Source organism: Protopterus annectens, chromosome 15.part0 (assembly GCF_019279795.1).
Source record: "Protopterus annectens isolate FY-2018-M chromosome 15.part0, PAN1.0, whole genome shotgun sequence".
Classification (NCBI taxonomy): Eukaryota; Metazoa; Chordata; order Ceratodontiformes; family Protopteridae; genus Protopterus; species Protopterus annectens.
This window is the reverse complement of record NC_056749.1, coordinates 67,020,743-67,040,357: the sequence shown is the minus strand read 5'-3', so window position 1 is coordinate 67,040,357 and position 19,615 is coordinate 67,020,743. Positions and strand designations below refer to the sequence as shown.

At 39.6% G+C, this 19,615-nt stretch overlaps 1 protein-coding gene across 2 annotated transcripts in view; it reads left to right on the top strand.

Moving 5' to 3' along the window:
* Positions 1 to 19,615, top strand: part of F8 (coagulation factor VIII) — a 2,728,596-nt gene that overhangs the window by 922,434 nt on the left and 1,786,547 nt on the right. For both annotated transcript variants that reach the window (XM_044057714.1, XM_044057713.1), the window contains one exon: positions 11,998 to 12,091. In XM_044057714.1, the coding sequence (XP_043913649.1) occupies positions 11,998 to 12,091 (94 nt within the window). The remainder of the gene's footprint in view (positions 1 to 11,997; positions 12,092 to 19,615) is intronic.

Here is a 19,615-nt window from a genome sequence, read left to right as displayed (position 1 = left end):
CCAGGCTAACCATCACCTAAACTCCAACCACACTCTCACTATCCTTGTATAACTCAGCATGACTGCTCTTCAATCTAACAGTTAACACTGTACCTTCACAAAAGAAATAATGCACACTCTCTCAATATTTATGATATATTGTAAATACTACATGTGTGCTTACATCTGTACAATAGGTAGTTTGTATTGGAAAAACTACATGTGTGCTTATATCAGTACTGTAAACTCAACAAAAGCTTTTATTGATATAACTCATATTCAGTTACTTATTCACTGGTTAAATTTTCAAATTGTCTGAATTGCTATTCTATATATAAGTCAATGTATATAACAGAGTATATTAGACTGTATTGTAGACTTTGAAATTATCATTGTACAACTTGGAGCTTTTCTCCCCAGGCCTCCACTGAAAACGGGCACTGGCCCAGCTGGACTTTCCCGGTAAACAAATGTAAAATAAAATAAATAAATAAATAATGTGTGCACATGTTAGCTGAACTGCTGTATATGTGTCGGTTTTATTGGTTATCCTGCTGTATATGTGCACACTTGTTAGCAGAAGTGCTGTATATGTGTCTGTTTTATTGGTTATGATGCTGTATATGTACACATTTCTTATCTGAACTGCTGCATTTGTGTCTGTTTTATTGGCTGAGCTGCTGTATATGTGTATGTTTTACTGGTTGTGATGCTGTAGCTGTACACATTTGTGACCTGAACTGCTGTATATGTGTCTGTTTTATTGTTTATGCTACTGTATATGTGCATGTGTTAGGTGACCTGCTGTATATGTGTCTGTTTTATTGGTTGTGCTGCTGTATATGTGCACACTTGTTAGCTGAACTGCTATGTATGTGCCTGTTTTTTTGGCTAAGCTTCTGTATATGTGCCCATTTGTTAACTGTACAGCTGTATGTGTCTATGCTACTGTATATGTACACATTTGTTAGCTGAAATGCTGTATATTTGTCTGTTTTTTTTGTTTATGCTACTGCATATGTGCACGTTAGGTGAACTGCTGTATATGTGTCTGTTTTATTGATTATGATGCTGTATATGTGCACATTTATTAGCTGAAATGCTGTATATGTGTCTGTTGTATTGGTTGTGCTGCTGTATTTGTGCACATTTGTTAGCTGAACTGCTGTGTATGTGTCTGTTTAGTTGGTTGTGGTGCTGTATATGTGTACATTTGTTTGCTGAACTGCTCTATATGTGTCTGTTTTATTGGTTATGCTGTGGTATAGACAAATACCTACTATACAAACCTTATAGACTAAAACGTATCACCTGTAATGTCCTAGCCTTATCTGGAGACATTCATCCTAACTCTGGCCCTTGCCTCAGCACAAACTACTCCACCCCTCCACCCTCTTATTCACCTACAACAACTAACACCCCCCTTCCCTTCTCCTCCCACTTCCCCTCTTGGCACTCTTAAGATCTTCACTATCAATGCCCAGAGCCTTAACAACAAATTTCACCATGTACAAGCCTTTATTAATCACAACCAACCCGACATCTTAGCCATCTCCGAAACCTGGCTAAAACCCCATATTACTGACTCTGAAATCTTACCTCCTGGTTACCACATCCTCAGAAGTGACCATTTAAATAAAAAAGGTGGAGGCTCTGCTCTAATCTACTCCAATCTTCTCTCTCTAATTCCTCTTCAAATCCCTACCCTTAAATTCAAAAATTCTGAAATCACAGCAAGTCTTCTCTGTTTTAATAAACATAAGAATATCTGCATTATTTCCTTATATATCTCCCCTGGCAACAGTATCTCCACCCTTGAAGATATTCTACACTGGGCCTCAACTGAAATAAAATACGAAACCTGTATTCTAGGTGATGTCAATATTGACTGGAATAAAATCAACACGCCATCTCCCGCACTATCCATTAACCTTTTCAACTTCACCCAAGTTATCCTTTCAATAACTCGCCCTAACAAAAACCACCCCCCAGGGTCCACCATAGATTGGATTCTAGTCTCCCATCCAAACAAAATCATTCTCTGTGGCACTATCCCTGACACCTTTAGTGACCATCTCCCTGCCTTCATCCATCGATCAACTAGCTCCATCCAACACCAACATCTCTACATTCAAACTCGTAACCTCAGCAACTTCAACCCCTTAATTTTTTCTAACATCTTTAAACAAATTAACTGGCAAATCCTAAACACTGTCCCACTCGACAACGCTGTTGAGCATTTTAACCCTATCTTCCTAAATACTCTTAACTCCCTAGCCCCTCTAAGAAATAAATTAATCAAAGCTAATTCTACTCCTTGGCTGACCAAAGAAACTAAACAAATTATGCATCACAGAGACAAATCCTGGAAGCTCTATCAGAAAAATAAACTGTCCTCTGCCTTGCTCCAATATACCCAACTCCACAACCAAGTAAAAAAACTAATCACTTTAGACAAAAAAAAACTACTATAATAAACTTCAGTCCAACAACAATAAGAGCCCAAAACAATTCTGGAAATCGGTCAACTCCCTTCTCCATCCCGGATCACTGAACAATCACTGCCCTGACCCTAGTTTAACTGACAGTGAACTGAGCTCCCATTTCAACACCTTCTTTACTGAATACATAGCTAAGCTAACTAAAACATTCCCAAATAAGAATCCACCTAAATCCCTCTTCACAACGCCCAACAACCCAAATAACAATCCCGTTAATTTCCATCTCAAACCTTTTTCCACCATTTTTATAAAAAAGCTTCTATCCAAGCTAAAGCCATGCTCTAATGCCCCTGACAACATACCCTCCTCCTTCTTCAAACATGCAGCTGAAGGTATTGCTCTCCCAATTAGTATTCTGATTAATACATCCTTAAATGAGTCATACGTACCAAAACTCTGGTGTTCAGCCTACATTCTACCTCTTCACAAAGGAGGCAAAAACACCACTATTTCTAACTTCCGCCCAATCGCCCTACTCTCTCCAATATCTAAAATTCTAGAAAAATGTGTCCACCAACAACTTTTGCCTTATCTAATTCAGGATCACCTTCTAACACCCACCCAGCATGGCTTCCGTCCTGGCCACAGTACCATAACTGCCTTACTATTCTTCCTAGAAACTGTCAATCAAGCCCAAGACTCTGGACTCATTGTATCCACAGTACTGCTAGATCTTTCTAAAGCCTTCGACACCATCTCCCATACTCACCTTCTCCTTCATCTCGCTAACCTTACTCTCTCCCCTAATACTGACACTCCATCTCGCTAACCTTACTCTCTCCCCTAATACTCTATCCTGGTTCTCCAGTTACCTGTCTGACAGATCTCAAGCTGTCAAATGGAAGAACTCCTCCTCTTCCTTCTTGCCTACACCTACTGGCGTTCTTCAGAGGTCCATCCTTGAACCCATGCTTTTCAACATCTTTATAAATAACCTTCACACCGTCATACCTGACACCACGGTCATCCAATACGCTGATGACTTTACCTTGGTCTGTGCCACCCCAACATTCCTGAACTACTGACCAAAACTCAATTAGCCTTTTCCACTACAGAGAACTGGATGCACCAAAACCACCTTTCCCTCAACTCCAATAAATCTAAAATACTAATTTTCCTCCCCTCCAAGGTTTCCTCCTTGGACAAAAACACTTTCAATGTCCTAAGCCAAACTAACACTGCCAAAGAAGTGGTCCCCTCTGCAAAACTCCTTGGCATTACGATAGATGAACACCTCAAATTCGATCTTCACATACAACAAAACATAAAGAAAACCCACCAAAAGCTAGGTATGCTATATAGGAACAATCATTTTCTTTCCAACTCCTCTAGGCATACCCTGGCAATCACCTACCTTCCCTTCTATATGGAGCCCCTCTTCTAACCAATCTGTCTGCTACCAACACCTCTAATCTCAAAGCTTGCTATAATAAGATCTCTAAATTTGGCACCAAATCCAAAATGTCAACTCACCACTGCCTCAGCCTACAATCTCTGAACTGGTTAGAACTCCCTAACCACCTAGACTATCTGCAACTAACCACTGCTCATGAATTAATATTCTCCCCTGATAACTTCCCAGCCTTAAAGAACATCCTTCCTCCATGCATCCCAAACAGATCACTGAGATCTGAACACCAAAACCTAATCTCCATTCACAAACCCAAATGTCCCACTGGCCAGCTTCTACTCTCCTTCTCTCTAGGTACAAAATGGAACTCTCTGCCTCCTTCACTTAGGACTATACCCAACACTGAATCCTTCAAGACCCAACTTTTCCTACACCTATCTTCCAAATGGAAATGCTCCTGCTTTCACCCCACTTAAATTCTAGGGATTCCCCACTAAGCTCTCCGTACTCATGCTCCACTACACTCTCAAGCTTATTCTTATTCCTCCAAAGAACCAGAACTAGTGGACTTTAATTAACTCCAAGCATGTAAATATTATAAACATCTGAAGAGCCAAAAAAAAAAATTTCTGTTGGTAAACTGTCTCATGATGTATATTACACTCTGCAGTTCCTGAATGTATGAATCTTACTCTTGTATTTCATTATGTAACATTTATTTGTATTTTGTAATCTTTATTGTATTGTATTGCTCATGGAGCTTTTCTCCCTGGGCCTCCACTGAAAATGGGCACTTCTTTGCCCAGTGGACTTCCCCGGTAATCAAACTGAAAATAAATAAATAAATAAATATATGTGCACATTTGTTAGCTGAACTTCTGTATATGCACCTGTTTTATTGGTTTTGCTGCTGTATATGTGCACACTTGTTAGCTGAACTGCTATGTATGTGCCTGTTTTTTTGTCTAAGTTGTTGTATATGTGCCCATGTGTTAGTTGTACAGCTGTATATGTTCATAGGTTCATAGGTCCATAGGTTGATACTAGGGCATAGGGCATTTACAAGCCTAGCCAGAGTGTGTTTGGCTTTCACCACCCTTCTTAGATTAGTTGACTGTGCCTCTGTATAGTAGGTCACAGAAGATAGCCCATTTAAGGTTAGTTTACCGGGCCTCTTTCTAGCAGTGACACAGAAGAGATCCCAGGGGTAAATTTGCGATCTACCATCCAAACATCAAGATTCTTCTTGAAGAGGGTCATTGAGGGGCTCTATCTGACATGGATTGGGATTTTGTTCCAGAGTGAGGGGAGCCTCTGGGATATGAATCTGTCTCTCCAGCATGCTCTATTTATTTCTGTGCTGAGGTTTAAGTCACTGGAGCATGTAGTTCTGATGGATTTGGATTTCTTGAGGTGTAGCATGTCCATTAATTCTGGGTTGGACATGGCTTTCTCTGAGTAGGCGGTAAGCAACTGAGTAATAATAAACTGAGTAATAAAAGAGGCACAAATGCAGCAGTTCAGCTAACACATATGCACATATACAACAGCATATGTGTCTGTTTTATTGGTTATGCTACTGTATATGTGCACATGTGTTGGGTGAACTGCTGTATATGTGTCTGTTTTATTGGTTGTGCTGGTGTATATGTGCACATTTGATAGCTGAACTGCTGTATATGTGTCTGTTTTATTGGTTGTGCTGGTGTATATGTGCACATTTGATAGCTGAACTGCTGTATATGTGCCGGTTTTATTTGTTGTGCTGCTGTATATGTGTCTGTTATATTGGTTATGCTGCGGTATATGTGCACATTTGTTAGCTGAACTGCTGTATATATGTCTTGTTTTATTGGTTATGCTGCTGTATATGTAGACATTTGTTAGCTGAACTGCTGCATTTATGCCTGTTTTATTGGCTGAGCTGCTGTATTTGTGCCTGTTTTAATGGCTGAGCTGCTGTATATGTGTCTGTTTTATTGGTTATGCTGCTGTATATGTAGACATTTTTAGCTGAACTGCTGCATTTGTGTCTGCTTTATTGGCTGAGCTGCTGTATTCGTGCCTGTTTTATTGGCTGTACTGCTATATATGTGTCTGTTTTATTGGTTATGCTGCTGTATATGTGCCCATTTGTTAGCTGAACTGCTGTATAGGTGTCTGTTTTATTGGTTATGCTGCTGCATATGTGCACATTTGTTAGCTGAACTGCTGTATATGTGTCTGTTTTATTGGTTCTGCTGCTGTATATGTACACATTTTTAGCTTAACTGCTGTATATGTGTCTGTTTTATTGGTTGTGTTGCTGTATATGTACATATTTGTTGGGTGAGCTGCTGTATATGTGTGTGTTTTATTGGCTATGCTGCAGTATATGTGCACATTTTTTAGCTGAACTGCTGTATATGTGTCTGTTTTATTGGTTATGCTGCTGTATTTGTGCCTGTTTTATTTGCTGAGCTGCTGTATATGTCTGTTTTATTGTTTGTGCTGCTGTATATGTGTTCATTTGTTAGCTGTACAACTCTATATGTGCCTGTTTTATTGGTTATGCTACTGTATATGTAGACATATGTTAGCTGAACGGCTGCATTTGTGCCTGTTGTATTGGCTGAGCTTCTGTATGTGTGCCTGTTTTATTGGTTGTGCTGCTGTATATGTTCACATTTGTTAGCTGAACTGCTGTATATGTTTCTGTTTTATTGGTTAAGCTGCTGTATATATGCCCATTTTTTGCTGAATGGCTGTATATTTGTCTGTTTTATTGGTTGTGCTGCTGAATATGTACACATTTGTTAGCTGAACTGCTGCATTTGTGCCATTTTTATTGGCTGAGGGCTGTATATGTGTATGTTTTATTGGTTATGCTGCTGTATATGTACACATTTCTTTAGATGAACTGCTGTATATGTGTCTGTTTTATTGATTGTTCTGTATATGTACACATTTGTTAGCTGAATTGCTGTATCTCTGTCTGTTTTATTGGTTATGCTACTGTATATGTGCACATGTGTTAGGTGAACTGCTGTATATGTGTCTGTTTTATTGGTTATGCTGCGGTATATGTTCACATTTGTTAGCTGAACTGCTGTATATGTGTCTGTTTATTGGTTATGTGACTGTATATGTGCACATTTGTTAGCTGAACTGCTGTATATGTGTCTGTTTATTGGTTATGTGACTGTATATGTGCACATTTGTTAACTGAACTGCTGTATATGTGTCTGTTTTATTGGTTATGTTGCTGTATATGTGTACATTTGTTAGCTGAACTGCTGCATTTGTGCCTGTTTTATTGGCTGAGCTGCTGTACTTGTTCTTGTTTTATTGGCTGTGCTGCTGTATATGTGTCTGTTTTATTTGTTATGCTGCTGTATATGTCCCCATTTGTTAGCTGATCTGCTGTATATGTGTCTGTTTTATTGGTTATGATGCTGTATATGTGGACATTTGTTAGCTGAACTGCATTTGTGCCTGATTTATTGGCTGAGCTTCTGTATATGTATCTGTTTTATTGGTTGTGCTGCTGTATATGTGCGCATTTGTTAACTGAACTGTTGTATATGTGTCTGTTTTATTGGTTATGCTGCTGTATTTATGCCTGTTTTGTTGGTAATGATGCTGTATTTGTGCCTATTTAAAATGTATTCATGAACTCAACCAAATAAAGTGCCTATTTTCACATCAACAACAACATTTACCACTAGAGGGCAGCAGACCTCAAGCTATGGAAAGCCATCTTTCACTGGATGTACAAATCCACTAGCTCTGCAGACCACCTAGACTCTGCTATCCCTGCTTGTACTTTCTATTCAAGTACTTACGCCCCACCCTTTGAAAAGTTGAAAAGAGAATGATCCTGGTTAAGTCCGGGAGTTTTAATAACTAGAAAGCTTTTTTGTCAATTACTACTATAGCTGGTGGCCCCCTCAATTATCTCTCTGTTTAAACCTCCTTTCCTGCCTTAGCACTTTTTATAAATATCTTTCTGTCTGTTATAGAACTGTTTTTTTCATAACTTTCTCCCCTGCACAGCTATACCTTTGTTCACCATTTTTCTGATAATTAGCAACAGAAAATGTCTCTTACCTTCCCTATGCCTGTAGAACTCAGTCTCTCTGCATAACTGATTGCCTCTCAGCCTCTCTCATCTCTGACCCGCTCCGTTCGCCCTACGGGCTCACTCCGCTCCCCTACCCTACTCCCAATTCTCACCCACCCCCAGAGGTCCTAAACTTATACTTCCCTAATCACACCCCCTCTCTCTTTCAACCAATCCCATACTTCACCTCATCCCACACACTTAGCCACACCCCTACCTTCTAACAATCACTCACAATAAGCCACTCCTTAGAGTACCTTACCATATCCTCCTACTCTTAACTAATACATATTACTGCCCTTCTCTCTTCATTTCCATTATCCTTCTATCTTCTTTTCCTCTAATTTTCACTCCCTAATTCATCACTCCTCTTTTTTTATAATCTCTTTAAGATGCCTCTGGCTAATCTAACCAAGCTAACACCCGCAGTTATACTTTCAACTGTCCTCACCTCAACCTTCCTTCTAACCTCCTTTGAAGAACTGCACTATTTCCATCTTAACCACTCCCTAAGACAAACAGCAATTCACACACACATATACCCTGTAATAGTCATACTAACATAACTTCCATTCCCAGTTACCTACTACCTAAATACCATAGACTCTCCCACATTAAACATAATTTACCCTCAATAAAGAAAGTGAAAATTCAAACTAACCTTAGGTATAATTTAGTAACAAAACTAAATAATCCCTCCTTAAAAGATGGTGACATCCACCCCAACCCTGGCCCTACCAACCCTACTATTCAAACAACCCACCCTAAACTCAATAACTCCTAATAGGACATCTAAATATCCAACGCATTAATAATAAAGCAGCCCACCTCCATGCCCTCCTAGACATTCACTCCTTTGATATCCTCTGCCTCACTGAAACTTGGTTGAAACCAGAAGCTAAAGACAATGAAATCATTCCCCAAGGCTACAACATAGTGAGACAAGACCGAACAAAATGCAAAGGGAGTGGAGTAGCAGTTCTATTTATAGATGGACTTCATATCTCCACCCTACCATATAATCCAACCCAGGATAATAACGCAGAAGTCCTCATTACCAAACTTTAAATCAACACAAACAAATCTTTATATATTATCTGCATCTACATACCACCCAGAAATAATATCACTTCAATAGAGGCTATACTAAGCTGGGTGTCTTCCACTTACCCCCAAGAAACAATAATACTAGGCGACTTTAATATTGACTGGAAAGGTGTTAGTGCTGAAAATCCCACCTCTCTTTTAGCCAAACCATATCCTCTAAAACCAGAATTAACAAACCAAATAAGAAAGAAAGCACCTTAGACTGGATACTCATAAATAAACAGAAACAATCTTACAAGGTAGGAACACTGCCAGATGATGTAAGTGATCATTTTTTGACCTACATCAAAAGAGAAAAGAAGGATCTTCCCAACCTCCCCTCCTTTAGGATAGCACGCTCTACCAAACACTTTAACTCAGAATTATTTCAAACTGAGCTTAAAGCCTGTGACTGGAACCCTTTAAAAACCCTTCCACTTGAAGAGGCTGTAAAGTATCTTAACTCTAAATTCTTATCTATCCTGGATAAGCATGCACCTAAATGGTCCATTAGAATGAAGTCTAACCCTGCCCCATGGATTTCTAAAGAAACCAGACATCAAATTTTGCTTAGGAACAAAGTTTGGGCTAAGTGGAGAGCTAACAGAAATATCTCTGATCATCTAAATTTTAGGCAGCTCAGAAATAGTACAAAAAAGGCAATACTTACAGATAAAAAACTACTACTGTAAACCACAACAAACTCACCAAAATAATCCTCAGAAGTTCTGGTCTAGTATCAATAAGCTTCTTTCCCCAGGAAACTCTTGAACACCCACCCACTTGATGCAGATCCAAATACCCCCCATCAAACTGCCAATACCTTTAACTCTTTCTTCACTGACACCATACAATCTCTAGCTAGTCAACTTATCCCAGATAACTCAAGCCTTCCCATCACCTCACCAGACTCTCTTCCTAAATTCAAACTACAACCCATCTCTACTACTCTCATCTATAAATTTATTCAAAAACTCAAGCCATGTACTCCTTCTGCTGACCATCTACCTTCCCAATATCTCCAAAAAGCAGCCAAAGTAATTGCCTATCCTATATCCATCCTTATAAATAGGACAATCCAAGAAGGAACCATTCCAGATATTTGGAAAATCTCCCACATTATCCCCTTACATAAAGGAGGCGACTCAAATGACTACTCTAATTATCGGCCAATAGCTCTCTTATCACCCTTAGCAAAAATTATGGAAAAATGCATTCACCAACAACTTTTACATCATCTATCTCAACATAACATAATAGCAAACTGTCAACATGGCTTTAGGCCATCACATAGCACCACTACTGCCCTTCTATCCTTTACAGATACCATCAATAGAAACCGTAATAAAAACTTCCTCTCATCTGCACTCTTTATTGACCTCTCTAAAGCTTTCGACATGGTAAACCACACCCTCTTAGTCAATATTCTTGAATCCCTTTCCTTTGACTCTCAGGCTGTTAAATGGGTCAGATCCTACCTCAGCAACAGGCAACAGGCAGTTCTCTGGGAAAATCAAATTTCATCCTTTCTGCCAGTCACCATCGGAGTCCCTCAGGGCTCCATTCTTGGACCACTTCTTTTCTCGTTATTTATCAATGATCTCCATGTAGGAATTCCACAAGCCACCTGCATTCAATATGCACATGATTCCACACTAATATGCTCAGCAACCTCTCCATCAGAACTATATTCTCTTACTCAAGATGTTTTCAACGCTGTAGAAACATGGTTTACAAAACGCTGCCTCCTTCTTAATGCCAAAAAAAGAAAACTCCTTCTCTTTACCCCCACTACCAAGTCCTCCCCCATAGACTTATCAGTCTCTTCAAATAATGACACTATTATTCTCCCAGACTCTACCACTAAACTGTTAGGAATATCCATTGACAATAACCTCACATTTGATTACCATATAAATAACACCATTAAAACAGTCAACAGAAAAATAGGCTCCTTATATAGAATAAAACCTTTCCTAACCCCAGCAGCCAGAACCAAGATTGTTCATTCCCATCTAATCTCAACTCTTCTGTACGCTTCACCTATTTATACCAACCTGAAGAAATCTAACCTTAACAAACTAGCAACTTCCTATAATAAACATTGCCAGATTCGCTACTGGCAATCCCTTTAGAACCCACCACTGTTTTAATCTTTGGCAACTAGACTGACTGGAATTCCAGAACCATCTGATAATCCCCCAACTCACGATTGCCCGCAAGATATTTTACCAACCCAATAACACCCCTATACTCTCCAATCTCATAATCCCCTATCAAAATCTGAATTCCCTATGTTCTTCTAACAAACTCCTTGCTAGCATAAACAAGTCTAATAATATGGCTGGTGACTCTCTATTTACTAACGCAGCAGGAAAAAATTGGAACCTGCTACCCAATGAACTAACTCTAATCACATCCTTGCCACTCTTTAAACAAAAACTTAAAAAACACCTCCAAACGCACTGGTTATGCCCTTGTAGTAACCCTGACTAACCACCCTCTTCACCACTATTTCTTCCTCTTCCAAACAAACTTCCAAGCATTTTAATGCTTAGTCTTGTAAGCAAGACTGTTACTGTTTAAACTCTAATGAATTTACTGCTGAAATCTTTCTACCTGATGTGAACAATTGCACATGATTCTTACTGTGTTACATTTGTTTGTTGCTTTCTTAAGTGTAAATATTTTTACTGTTGCTTTTCTCAAGTGTTAATATCTTTAGTATGTAATAATTACTTGTATTTTTATTAATCCTTTATTTACAATGTAACAATATTTTTTACTTTTTATATCTGTTTGGAGCTTTTCTCCCCGGGCCTCTACTGAAAATGGAAATATATCCAGCTAGACTAGCCCGGTTAACAAATGTAAAATAAATAAATAAATCTAAGTCAAAACTGTAGTGCAGTCTAGCAAAAAAAGGACACCATTGATACCACCTGATTATAACCACTTTTTGTTCTGTTTTATTTCAGATTGTTTTCAAAAATATGGCAAGCCGCCCTTACAATATATATCCTTATGGGCTGACCAGCGTCAAGCCTCTAGTCTCAAGCATGTTGCCAAAAGGTGAGATACTATAGGTATGAAGTTAATGAGTACAGACTATGTACATTAATGTAACTTATTTTAACTTATTCTGCACCAGGGCACTGTTGTGGTGTACAGTTTTCCTGTGCCTCAGACAAATCCTTTTGCAAACAGGAAGGATGGCATTTTTGAAGCTGCACAGGGACTGCAAAAACTGAACTAATAACCTCATTTCTTAATTTAGAGCTTACAGTTTGGGCAGGTCTCCTCTGATGTTAGCTCTTACAGTTAACATTATATCATAATATAATATAATATAATATAATATAATATAATATAATATAATATAATATAATATAATATAATATAATAATATAATACATCATAACAGTCTTTTTTTTGCTTTGACAAAAAAAAAATCTCCTCACTCATCTATTACATCTTCACATTATTATAATGTCTTTTGAGAAACGCTTAGTATGAAATGAGAAACATTGTAGTCAAACTGAGAAAGAGAGGAGATTAAATCCAAATGGAATCTAACAATGTAGCATAAGAATAGAATACAAGGAAGAGATGAAGGGAAGTGTGTGTGTGCGTGTGTGCGTGTGTGTGTAAATGCACACACTGAATGCATGAGTGTACGTGTTACTGTGGAATTGCATTTCATTGAGTCCATGCTCACATTACTAAAATGTACTTTGTTTTGTATAGTTAAAGGAGGAAGCAATAGATACAGGTGAGCTAAGTCAGCTTCTGCATCACCATGAACTCTGTATACTAGTAAATATCATTTTGTTAATGTAGTTATGTGGCCTATATGTAGTGGCACAGTGGCTAGTTAAGATGTTATTGATGCTATTTTCCAGATGCTGTGTACATATACAATATATAGCATGCTGGAAACATAATGGTGGTGTGTGCAGGCAACACAGTATAATAGCATACAGACTGCGGATCCACACAATTCATTTAAGAGTCTCCAGAAAAACAGGCCTAAGCCCATAAAGCCCACTAAGTCATAAGTCATTAAGTGACTTTATAGTTAGGCATACAGACTCCTCACTCACCAGACTGGACAAGAACAGGATGAGTCTAAGCTGCCTATCTGGTGCCAGGACCCATGATGTCCCAATGGCACTGTGGTCCCTTAAATAAGACAAAAATGACTACAATCTTTTAGTGGTTTATGTACGAGTGAATAACTTGAGGTACTGCACTGACAGGGACATGCTGAAAGACATGATGGAATTTACTATGCCTGTGTTAGAGGTGAAAAGGACAGTGGTCTTAAGTAGCCTGTTTCCTTCACCAGGAACGATGCCTAGATACCACGACAAGTTCCGTGACTTTAACAACTGGCTAAGCAGTTGGTGTCATTATATATGGATCCAGTATGTGTCAGACTGGAAAGAAATGGCAGACATGATGCCCTGCTTCACCAGGAATGGCTTACATCTATCATACCATGGATTCCCCACACTGGCTAAAGCCTTTACTGCTTTCGTAGTATCTTTTTAGACCGAGACCCTTCTCTGGGCATGCCTACATAGCAAAATTCAAATCAAATTTTGGCAGCAGTAAGATGTCAGAACTTGAGTCCTTTCTGCAATTTGTACACATTCATATCTGTTTAGTTACGGAGACATAGATTCAGTGCAAAAACAGCAATTCCTCTGTTTCAGGGTTTAACACCTATAAAACATCACACTCCCCCTGCCACAGTTACCCAAGACCGTATCTGTATTTCTCACAAACATCAAATTGCTCACAACCCTTACTTGAAGTTCTTGGAGCTCCAACTTACTCTTACACATTCAGCTTTTATTGCATGGCTAGCTGTAGATCCCCATCAGTGCCCCCAAAGATCATGAAAATTATCTTAATACCATTGAGGGATTAAATATCTAATTAAATGCCTTCTTGCTAGGGGACTTCAATTACCCAAGCATTGATTGTCACACTTACACCTCTAAAAATGGATATGCTTAGCATTTCATAGACTTTGTTAATACTAATGCATTGGAACAAATTGTAAAACCACCCACTTGTGACAATGATATCCTTACCTGATCTTTACCAACCTAGCCCCCACCTGCACCCCACCCAGCATCTCCTCATCAAACATCTTATCTGTAAAGCCTAGCGGTAATATCCCACCAACAAATGAGACTATGTTTTTGGACTTCTCCAGACAAAACTAATTCAGCATGTGGAAGAACTGCAAAAGATTCCCATCAATCCTTTGCAAACGGTCCCAGCTGAGAATGTTGCCATATTCACCTCCACTTTTTGCCAGCACCTAAATATCTCCATAGAAAAGCTTGTACGTGCCTTGCCTAAATATAAATTTAGGAATAAATCCCTCTTGTGAACCTTCCATCCTTATAATAAAAGAAGGAAAATAATGAAGCATTGCAGCAAATCAGCATTCTCCTAATCTCAAGAGTCCAGGAAACATGGCAGCATGGAGCGTAGGAGCAGTATCAGCGTTCTCCTAATCTCAGGAGTCCAGGAAACATGGCAGCATGGAGCGTAGGAGCAGTATCAGCGTTCTCCTAATCTCACGAGTCCAGGAAACATGGCAGCATGGAGCGTAGGAGCATTATCAGCATTCCCCTAATCGCAAGAGTCCAGGAGACATGGCAGCATGGAGCGTAGGAGCATTATCAGCATTCCCCTAATCGCAAGAGTCCAGGAAACATGGCAGCATGGAGCGTAGGAGCAGTATCAGCGTTCTCCTAATCTCACGAGTCCAGGAAACATGGCAGCATGGAGCGTAGGAGCATTATCAGCATTCTCCTAATCTCACGAGTCCAGGAAACATGGCAGCATGGAGCGTAGGAGCATTATCAGCATTCCCCTAATCTCAAGAGTCCAGGAAACATGGCAGCATGGAGCGTAGGAGCAGTATCAGCATTCCCCTAATCACAAGAGTCCAGGAAACATGGCAGCATGGAGCGTAGGAGCATTATCAGCATTCCCTTAATCACAAGAGTCCAGGAAACATGGCAGCATGGAGCGTAGGAGCAGTATCAGCGTTCCCCTAATCACAAGAGTCCAGGAAACATGGCAGCATGGAGCATAGGAGCATTATCAGCGTTCTCCTAATCACAAGAGTCCAGGAAACATGGCAGCATGGAGCATAGGAGCATTATCAGCGTTCCCCTAATCACAAGAGTCCAGGAAACATGGCAGCATGGAGCATAGGAGCATTATCAGCGTTCCCCTAATCGCAAGAGTCCAGGAAACATGGCAGCATGGAGCATAGGAGCATTATCAGTGTTCCCCTAATCGCAAGAGTCCAGGAAACATGGCAGCATGGAGCATAGGAGCATTATCAGCATTCCCCTAATCGCAAGAGTCCAGGAAACATGGCAGCATGGAGCGTAGGAGCATTATCAGCATTCCCCTAATCGCAAGAGTCCAGGAAACATGGCAGCATGGAGCATAGGAGCAGTATCAGCGTTCCCCTAATCGCAAGAGTCCAGGAAACATGGCAGCATGGAGCGTAGGAGCAGTATCAGCATTCCCCTAATCACAAGAGTCCAGGAAACATGGCAGCATGGAGCGTAGGAGCAGTATCAGTGTTCCCCTAATTGCAAGAGTCCAGGAAACATGGCAGCATGGACTGTAGGAGCAGTATCAGCATTCCCCTAATGGCAAGAGTCCAGGAAACATGGCAGCATGGAGCGTAGGAGCAGTATCAGGGTTCCCCTAATTGCATGAGTCCTGGAAACATGGCAGCATGGAGCGTAGGAGCAGTATCAGCATTCCCCTAATCGCAAGAGTCCAGGAAACATGGCAGCATGGAGCGTAGGAGCAGTATCAGCATTCCCCTAATCGCAAGAGTCCAGGAAACATGGCAGCGTGGAGCCTAGAAGCATTATCAGCATTTCCCCTAATGGCAAGAGTCCAGAAAACATGGCAGCATGGAGTGTAGGAGCAGTATCAGCTTTCCCCTAATTTCAAGAGTCCAGGAAACATGGCAGCATGGAGCATAGGAGCATTATCAGCGTTCCCCTAATCTCACAAGTCCAGGAAACATGGCAGCATGGAGCGTAGGAGCATTATCAGCATTCCCCTAATCTCACAAGTCCAGGAAACATGGCAGCATGGAGCGTAGGAGCATTATCAGCATTCCCCTAATCTCACAAGTCCAGAAAACATGGCAGCATGGAGTGTAGGAGCATTATCAGCATTCCCCTAATCTAACAAGTCCAGAAAACATGGCAGCATGGAGTGTAGGGGCATTATCAGCATTCCCCTAATCTCACGAGTCCAGGAAACATGGCAGCATGGAGCATAGGAGCATTATCAGCGTTCCCCTAATCTCACGAGTCCAGGAAACATGGCAGCGTGGAGCCTAGAAGCATTATCAGCATTTCCCTAATCTCAAGAATCCAGGAAACATGGTAGCATGGGGCTTAAGAGCATTATCAGCATTCCCCTAATCTCAAGAGTCCAGGAAACATGGCAGCATGGAGCGTAGATGCATTATCAGCATTCCCCTAATCTCAAGAGTCCAGGAAACATGGCAGCATGGAGCGTAGGAGCATTATCAGCATTCCCCTAATCTCAAGAGTCCAGGAAACATGGCAGCATGGAGCGTAGGAGCATTATCAGCAATCCCCTAATCTCAGGAATCCAGGAAACATGGCAGCATGGAGCATAGGAGCATTATCAGCATTCCCCTAATTTCATAAGTCCAGGAAACATGGCAGCATGGAGCGTAGGAGCATTATCAGCATTCCCCTAATCTCACGAGTCCAGGAAACATGGCAGCATGGAGCGTAGGAGCATTATCAGCATTAACGTAATCTCAAGAGTCCAGGAAACATGGCAGCATGGAGCGTAGGAGCATTATCAGCATTCTCCTAATCTCAAGAGTCCAGGAAACATGGCAGCATGGAGCGTAGGAGCATTATCAGCATTCCCCTAATCTCACGAGTCCAGGAAACATGGCAGCATGGAGCGTAGGAGCATTATCAGCATTAACGTAATCTCAAGAGTCCAGGAAACATGGCAGCATGGAGCGTAGGAGCATTATCAGCATTCCCCTAATCTCAAGAGTCCAGGAAACATGGCAGCATGGAGCGTAGGAGCATTATCAGTGTTCTCCTAATCGCAAGAGTCCAGGAAACATGGCAGCATGGAGCGTAGGAACATTATTAGGGAATGTACATCATTCAATCACCCTGACACTTTTTAACATGTGTAATCGAAATTAATTAAGCTAAAGTATCTGTGATACTTCACTCACACATTTTCTGTTGGACATATTAACAAATTCTCTGACATTTGTAATCCTTGAATTTGTACTTATTTTTGTATATATTTCTTATTTCTAAATTTTATGATTTAATCACTCTGTTTGTGTCTATAATTAGTCCATGGAAAATACTATACTACCTAGGTCAGCAAACTTAATTAAAATAAACTTAATGTCATTACAGATACCAATGGACACTACAAATCTTTCTTTGGTTATGTCAGGAAATTAAAGAATTATGTCCAGCAATGCACTGAGCTCATTCATAATAATATCACACATTCCATTCTCAAGGAAACAGCCGGATGTTCATAGTTATATACTAGTCTATTGCCCACCAGGACTTTTATAAGCCTAGCCATGCAATCTAACCTACTGTGTCCCTATGTATCATGGGTATTAATTAGGAGGGGGTATGTTGGGAAGTTTGTACAGGTTATGTGGCAGGGTATGTTAGTTTCGGCATTACTATTTGCCTCTATTTATCAGAGACACAGGGTCCAGAGCCAAGGTGAATTTCTTTTTTCCCATCCATTGGTCAAGGATATGCTTAAATGGGGCTATGGATGTACTCTGTTTCATGGATGAGGAGCCTGTTCCAGAACATGGGGATCCTCTGAGAATTACCTGTCTTGACTACATGTCTTATTTACAATAACAATTTTAATTCTTAGATCTAGTGTTTTTTATGCTAATCTTTCTCCAGATGTGTAAAAGGTCCATCAAAGCTACATCCAAGGATGCCTTGTATGCCAGGCATAAATCACTACTCAGTAAACCATAGGGCTTTAAAGCAATCTGTATCAGGCAATGTGAATTCTTCTTGTAAAGAACATTTGTGGCCATTCCAACTGTTACATATGTTTGGTCAGATACATGCTAAAGTAGGTATTATCCTCAATGACTGGTCTAATAAGGGCTGAATAAAGTGGCACTACGACTTCCTTGAACCTAGATGCCATTCCCTTACTTATAAATTGGGCAAAGTTTACTTACTTACTACCTTGTGGAAGGTAAAAAGTAAAAAATGCACCAAGATAACAGACAGCAAAACGTTTAATCACAGCAAAGTACAAAGTGGTAAGCGCTTTCACAACTGAAGTTGCTTCATCAGACATCACAGTAAAAAGATGCACAGGTTTAAATAGAGATTCTAAAATGCTAATTAATCAATAAAATCACACAATGATTAAGTAGCAGTGAAAAACAATTAAGCCTCATGCTGAAACTAAAAAGCATTGCTTAAAAACATTGTACAAGAAGGAGTCAGATACTATACATGAGAAAGCACTTAAAAAACTTATAAAATCATTATAAAACATGGAAAAATACTAGGCAGGAAAAAGTTAAATAGAATACATGGAAACTAAAAGCTAGTTAAATACATAGACTAATTTTGAAAGAACTTAGCTAATCTAAATGCATGAGATGTCTAGCCTTTAAAAAAGGGACCAAGGAAGTAGTAGCATTCAAACCAGGATACTTTTCAGCATTAGGTTTCAAAATCCACTTCTGTTCATGTCCCTCTGTGATATTCTCAATGTCACCACCTCTGGGGTTTCTATAAATATGTTGTAAAACAAAAAACTTAAAGGAATGAGAATGGCCATTGGACATAACATGATTGGCTAGAGCATTTAATGGTTTATTATTACTAATATCTCTTAGGTGGTCTAGAATACGATCTTTAAGCATTCTATTTGTTTTTCCTACATAAAAAGCAGGATATTGTACACAAAAACAATAATAGACCACATCTGTAGATCTGCAATCAATGTATTGATTAGTGTACAAAGAAAATTTCCTAGTAGGATGTACATATTTATTTTTACTATATATAAATTGACAAGCACTGCAATTCCTGCATAGAAAAGTACCATGCCGATTGGATCTAATAATAGTTCTAGATAATTCACCATGACATAAAGTGTTTGTTTCCTACAGATACTACTGCAGGTAATAAAGGGCATAATATATACAGAAAACCTAGTACCTTTGTTCCAGCTTTACCAACAGGTATTCAACGATTCATAGATGTATGTGAAATTGCTTTTAGAGAATTAAACAACTCAACTGATACTAGTATGTCATTTTATAACTTGACAGTAGATGAACATAGAGCCCTGCAAGAATTAAAAAATATACATTCACTAGTTATTAACCAGGCAGATAAAGGAGACGGTATAGTTTTAATGGACAAGGATTTATATGTCACACAAATGGAGAAACTTTTACTTGACACGCATACATATCAATGCATTTCCAAGCCTACTGTTAACGCTATTATAGAT